General features: G+C 32.3%; 1 protein-coding gene across 1 annotated transcript; it reads right to left on the bottom strand.

Annotated features, from left to right (window-relative positions):
- Positions 1 to 507: 507 nt before the first annotated feature.
- Positions 508 to 3874, bottom strand: LOC136209643 (homeobox-leucine zipper protein ATHB-22-like). The gene is made up of 3 exons (XM_066001179.1): positions 3517 to 3874; positions 1804 to 2138; positions 508 to 900 (listed from the first exon to the last, which is right to left on the bottom strand). The coding sequence occupies exons 1-3, from the start codon at positions 3611 to 3613 to the stop codon at positions 655 to 657; spliced, it is 678 nt and encodes a 225-aa protein (XP_065857251.1). The 5' UTR covers positions 3614 to 3874; the 3' UTR covers positions 508 to 654.
- Positions 3875 to 7347: the final 3473 nt, after the last annotated feature.

Raw genomic sequence — 7347 nt, 5'->3', positions numbered from 1 at the left:
TTTTTGGACCCCAATAAGCTCTTTCAAACCTCTATTTACCAAACCCCACTATTAAATGTTTGACTAGTCAAAACCTCTCTAAAGTGACTTAAACCTCTACTTTTATCCCAAAAAGTTTTTTTATCAAACAGGGTCTATATATACATAAAGTGTTTGATTATGATTCATTTGATGATAGTTATTAGGGATAAGGTGAAAAAATATGTCTAACGTTGAGAATCAAGAACAATTTTACTCTTAACGTTTAGAATAGTACAATTTTAATTTTAACGCTGAAAGAGCAATATTTTACATCTAACATTGACAATTTTGATCGATTTCAGACATCATTTGTATCTAAAAACAAAAACAACTAATAATAGCACCAAACATTAAATAATAACAATAATTGTAGAAATTAATAAACAAGACCTAATTCCCTTTAACTATGTTAATGTCCTTGTGAAAATATGTAAGAAAACATTTCAATTATTATAAGCTAGCTACTAATACAGATCAACAGCTAGGAGTCAAGTTAAATAAAGCTAAATTAAGATAATTAAAACTAATTAAATAAGTACGAATACTAATTAAATTAAACTAGCTATCCCATAATTCATTCTAATTAATTAATTAATTAAGTATAAACAACAAATCCCTAATTAATTAATTTAATTAGGGATAATGAGTTGGAAGAACAGCCCAATAAGGTGAAGAAACTGGGTTGTATTCATCAACATTAAGAAGATAATTGCACTCTGCAATTTGATGACTGCCTGTTCCCCGTTGCTTCCCGGCTGAAGTCCGAATCGCAACCGATGTGCTTTCCACCGTCTCCTCGCCGGATACCTCTGTGTACCCTGTCGTCGATGCCTGTTTCCGGGTGGTTTGATCCCGGAGAATACTTTTCAGTTTCACAACCTACATAACCATTAATTAGTACACATTGTTAAGTTTGATTACATGGTATTAAATTTAAATTTTAGGTCCGGGTCGTTTATTAGTGAAATCCGAATACAATATAGAATGAGTCTGTGTTGTATATGTTCGAGAACAAAATAAATATTTATTTACATGTAAAGATGTATCAAAGATAATAAATACTATTATTGCACTTTATTTATCAGTTTAATTTTTAAGTTAAATATATATAAAAAAAAAAAGTAAATATATGAATAGAAGTGATACATTTTACACTAACTAACCTAACAATAAAAAAAAAAAAAATTGGATTAGTGTTTTATTGTATAGGTCCGAGTTGATGAAATATTTTATAATTGGTCGGGACTAGTACTGATGTCACATTAACCTAACTGTTGATATGCACTATATGAGTGGATGGATCAGTACTGATCCCGGTCCACAGTTGAATAAGGATTGACCTGACAATGACAAAATACTTACATAAAAAGTATGTAAATATTTAAAATTGTCTCTTATATTTTTACATATTATCTTTTAAGAAATTTTATTATACATGGAGTACGCCAAGCAAATAGTAAAATTTCCCCCCTTAATAGACGTGGCAAATTTATATGTCACGTGTGGACATGACATGAACCCAAATCACTCGTTCGAATTTGTTCTATAGATTCTTGCCCAATTTTTTTTATATCGTGTTAGAATTCAACTATTTTAACAATATAACCCGATAATTGACACAACATAAACAACACATATTTAGTACAAAAACGGACAGCAGAACGTTATTTCTAAATCATAGTTTTTAAAGCGCAGCTAGAATACAAGATTAAAGCCGAAAATGCGAAAAAGAAAGTGAAATTGGATGAAATTAGATGAAATCGAAGCGAAGTAAGAAAGTACCTCTTCTTGAAGCATGTGTTTCTCCTTGGAAACAACATCAAACTCTTGTTTAAGAGAATCATACAATCTTTCAAGTTGCTTAGCTTTCCATCTGGCTCTTCTGTTCTGAAACCAGACAGCAATTTGTCTTGGCTGCAACCCTAATTCACGAGACAACTTCATTTTCCTGTCTGGATCCAATTTTATCTCCTCTTGGAAGCTTCTCTCTAGTGAATCCAATTGATCACTTGTCAATCTCTTTTTCTTCTCCTGATTTCCATAGCTCATTTTCTCCATCCCTCCGATACTTAGCCCCTGACTCGTCTCCGCCATTGCTGGATGCTTCACATCCATCCCTGAAAACGAACACCGAGAAACGTTATTTGTAAAAAAAAAAACGTAAAAGGAATGTATACGTAAATAATGAAAATACAAGGGTATATCTATAAATTTTTAAAAATTATAAGGATGTATGTGTTCAAATTCTTTTATATATACAAGTCACATAATAACCGGGAAAACTTTTTTTTTTTGAAAGCTCTGAAGATGATATAAAATGATATATTAGGAATGTACTAAATATTTCTATAAACATGTTACATCTTAGGAAATCGGTTTCCGCCATTGTTGGGTGCTTCACATCCATTCCTATTTAGAAAAATCACTATTATACATGGAATAGAAATGGATACGGAAATCAACACTATTTGGAAAAAGTATAGAAAAAAGAAACGTGTAAATAATAAAAATATAAGGATATAACTATAAAAAAATTTAATTATAAGGATGTATATATGCTTGATTTTTTTATATACACATTAAAATATTTACAAACAAGATGGAAAACGAATATTTTTCGTTATGAAAGCTTATAGAAGATGATTTTAGAATATATTAGAGATTTATTAAACATGTGATTGCATTGTCTACTTCTAAAAACACATTATATCTTAAGAAACTATACATATTTTCAACTTTCTTAAGTCACGGAACATAACCCGAAATAGTTTTTAAGAGTGCCTGAAAAGTGAAACGCTTTAAAATCAAAGTTCTCATGCAATATAGAAAAGGAAAACAAGAAAGGGGAAATGAATACGGAGGAAAAAAGGTTTTATTTGAAATTACTTGCATCATATCTCATAAACACGAACATCCTAAGAAACGAGATTCCAATATTTTTAAACCACCGAAACGTGACCCAATACACTTCACACAAGTTATTGAAAGTCCTATTTTTCGAAACATGAAACACTTTAGAATCAAAGTTCTCATTCAACATATAGATTGAAATAAAAAAGGAAAACAAGAAATGGGAAATGAATACGGATCAAAAAAGGTTGCAACTTTATTTGAAATTACTTGCATCATATCTCATAAACACGAACATCCTAACAAACGAGATTCCAATTTTCTTAAACCCTGTAAACGTGACCCAATACGCTTCATACAAGTTATCGAACGTCCTAACAAGAAATGGGAAATGAATACGGAGGAAAAAAAAGGTTGCAACTTTATTTGAAATTACTTGCATCATATCTCATAAACACGAACATCCTAAGAAACGAGATTCCAATTTTCTTAAACCACCGAAACTTGACCCAATACCCTTCATACAAGTTACCAAAGTTCTATTTTCCGAAACGTGAAACGCTTTAAAATCAAAATTCCCCGAAGTGGGAAAGGAATAGAGAGGGAAAAAGATTAGAACTTGCTAGAAAACAGTGAGTAACTCACCTGGATTAAACTGGTCATAGTTGTTATAATTGTAGAGGAAATTAAAGGAAGTTTCAGGTCGAGAAACAAAGCTTCTTAAGTTACCATGCCACTCCATATTTCACTTTCTCTTTCTATCTCTTTTACTTTTAACTTTGTCTCCTATTACCTCAAATGAGACCAAAGTTGAAACTTCATATGAAAAAAGAAGTCAATAATGGACCACAAACAAGAGAGTGGGAGTTTCTCTATATACTTGTCTTTTGGGGTGCAACAAAAAGGTGAGGGGTGTTTGTCGGTGGCAGAGGCGGTGGTGGTGGTGGTGGTGGTGGTGGAGGGAGGTGGTGGTGGTGGAAGAAATAGGCGTGAGAAAGGAAGTAAAAAATGTCAGTTTTGGTGTAGATTCAACACAACAGGAACAGGGTTTTCTTATAGTTGGGACCAGAGATGGATAGAGACCTTTGCTTCCTCTTCTTCTCTCACTCTCCTCTATATATATTACAAAACTTTCTATTTTATGTAAGAGTTACATTAACTAGAAAGTAATTAAAGAGGGAGAAATTTTAGTAACGTACCGGGTATGGATGATGTGGTACGTCGGATTAATAATTTGACCGATATGTCACATATTTTAGGGTTTATAACTAAGGTCGAAAGTTTTATATAAAATTAACTAAAAAATAATGAATTAATATTTTATTGATTAATGTGTCACGTATTATTAAATTATTGGTCGGTGCATGGATGATTAGTGCACCAAACGTATATAAAACTTAGATCCTTTCACTTTTAGTGGTTGAGTAAGAAATCAACGGTTGGAGGGTTAATTTTAGTCGTGCATATATATAAGAAAATTGTAAACATGTTTTGATATTTTCATAGGATTGTCAAAAACTTTTCACTCTAGTGTTTTTTTCATTCTTTTTTTCTTTTGTTCACGCAAGATTTTTTTTCATTCACATTACATTCATTTCCTAGAAATACCATGCTTTAGTGTAGGTTTTAGGTGTCCAAAGCAATTAACAATTCAATTGATATTTGAGACAAATTTTGTTTAGATAATTGTGAGGTTTTTGATGTATTAGGATTTAAGGCTTTTAAGTATTATTCTATCCATTTCTTTTGTATCATTTTCAGTTTTCTAGTGGAATAATTTTCGATCTCCTTCACCCGTGGAGTAGGCAAACTGCTGAACTACATAAATCTCTATGTCATTTATTTCATTGTTCTCTTCTATTTTGTTGTCATTTTATCAACTCAAATCAAATATTTCATTCCGCTACGGGGTTTTCCTAACAAATCGGTATTGGAGTCAATGAGTATTTATTTTGGGATCTACTATGGCGACAATAATATTTTATATCGAGAAGTATGATCATAATATCAGCTTTTCCTTATGGTAAGTTAAGATGAAGGCTATTGTGACACAAATGGATTGCACAATGTGCTACTACACGAGTTACCTACCATGTAACATAGGAGAAGAAACAAGATTTGGAGGAGAAAGCTCCAGCTATCATTCAGTTATGCTTGTCGAACTAGGTCATGCGTGAGGTCATCCATAAGAAGACTTTCAAAGGTTTTATAGGAGAAACTCAAGTCCTTCTACATGTCCAACAGCAAGCTTGTTGTGAAACATCGATTTCACATGCTTAATATGACAGAAGGTACATCCTAAAGTGACACTTTGATAATTTTAGTTCCATTTTCTAGATCTAGAAAATTTGGATATTGAATATGAAAAAGTAGATAAAGCTCTTATGTTGCTACGATCTCTACCTCCGTCTTTCAAAATGAAAGCACTCTAACTGTAGATTAGGTTAAAAAGTGTATATCTTTAAAAGCTTTGATAGACAAAGATCTTTTGGGTGATGGAAATGGCCTTATAGAAATTTTGGTCATAAGATGGAGATCTACTACAAAAGATCCCAATAGCAGCAGCAACAATTACAATCGATCCAAATCAAAATCTAAATCTAAATACATCAATTTGACATGTAATTACTGTAAAAAGAAAAGGCACATCAAAATTGAATGTTTTAGGCGACAGAAGAAAAATAAAGAAAAGGTTCATAAAGAAGATAACCTTGTCGAATACATGTTGTAGAAGATGGAGAAGATTGTGATGTTTATGCCATGTCTAAAGATGGTGCTAGATCTAGACAAGGATGGATTTTTTACTCCTCTTGCTTATTTCACATTTGTCTTCACAAAAATTGGTTCTTCTCTTATGAAGCGGTACACAGATGAGTTGTGTTTATGGGCAATGATCATCCTAGTAAAGTTGTTGGTATTGGTACCATCAAAATCAAACTGCATGATGGTGTTGTTATAACCTTTAAAAATGTGCGATATGTGGTCCCTAATACAATGGATTAGTTCTAAAGGGGTGAATAAAACTAATGGGTAATTTAAAACCCTTAGAAACTTTTCTCTTTTAAGTTAATAGGCAACACAGAGGAAACACATAGGCAACTCTCGAAATCAGAAGCAACTTCAGTCTACTAAGGTTTCAGTCTGCTGAGATTGATTTTGCTTCTGATACTTGCACTCAGAGGATATCTCTTTTATCGGAGCTTCCGGAGATCTTTTAGATAGATGATTTATATGTTATGCATAGAATAATCAGAGTGATATATATATATATAAGATAAATGTTCAAAGCATGCAATATCAAAAGAAGTAAAAGGTAGTATAAGGGAAAGAAGTTGCTCGGTAGATATATACTGGTTCGGCCTCCTGCATACGTCCAGTCCTCATAATACCTTCTTCTTAGTTTTAATCCGCTAAAAAACTCTTTCAAAGGTAGAGCACAAAACCTTTTACACAATAGACTAAGCTTGAGTAAAGTACTGTCCTTTACTACAACACGCAACTATCACACTCTTTGATTCCTATAACCGAAGCAACAATAGAGCTTCTGATTTTACAATAGAAAGGATTCTGATTGAAAATTGATATGAACTAATATCTCTTTATGATGTTTACACGAATATAAAATTTCTTGTGTATTTACTTTTTGCTCTTGTTTTTCACTTTTGGAATATATCTCTTTTTTGCTTGATGATCAGTTGTGAAAATAAAGCTTGAGCTAGATGGAGCATTCAAACTTACCGTTTGAATCAGAAGGTCGCCATTATGAAGAAACAGCTTTTATTCTTCACTAAAGTTTCTGACTTGCTGCGCCCATATTACCATTTAAGGAAATAGTCGTTTTTGAATTTGTAGACGCGCAGACTGTGCATTTCCTAATTTGTGATTGTTGAGGGAGATGGATTTCTGACAGAGTCTTTTGTCTTATTATTTTGTGCTAAAAACAGAAGGTCTTTGTTTGACTTTCACGTGGGCTTCTACTGATGGGTTCTACGGTTCTTTCTGCTTGGGCCTTTATTTCAAATTAAGGCCTTTTTGCATACTTGTTTATATTGCTACTAATTAATTTACATAAACAAATTTGTTAGCATATCAACATAAATAATTATGAATTTTTAATACCCTGGGGATCTAATTCATTAATCATAATTTATGTCATATCAAAACTGCATCAAAATTGGGTTTCAACACGATATGTTCCTGACATGAAGAAGAACTTAATCTTCTTGTCTGCTTTAGATGAAAATAGTTGTAGATTTTTTAATGGAGGTGGACTCTTGAAGGTTTTGAAAGGTGCTCTGGTTGTAATGAAACTAAAAAAAGTTGGAATTATGTACGTGTTACAAGGTTCAACAACCACAAGTGTTTGATGCCTTTCACGCTATTTATTTTCCTAGATAGAAATGTAGACCTTTGAGATTCTACGGTCCAATAGTAGATGTCGCTTGTGACCTTTTTTATAGGTTTCCATAACGTTTG

This window comes from Euphorbia lathyris, chromosome 10 (genome assembly GCF_963576675.1).
Source record: "Euphorbia lathyris chromosome 10, ddEupLath1.1, whole genome shotgun sequence".
Taxonomy (NCBI): domain Eukaryota; kingdom Viridiplantae; phylum Streptophyta; class Magnoliopsida; order Malpighiales; family Euphorbiaceae; genus Euphorbia; species Euphorbia lathyris.
This window is presented reverse-complemented; position numbering and strand designations above follow the sequence as displayed.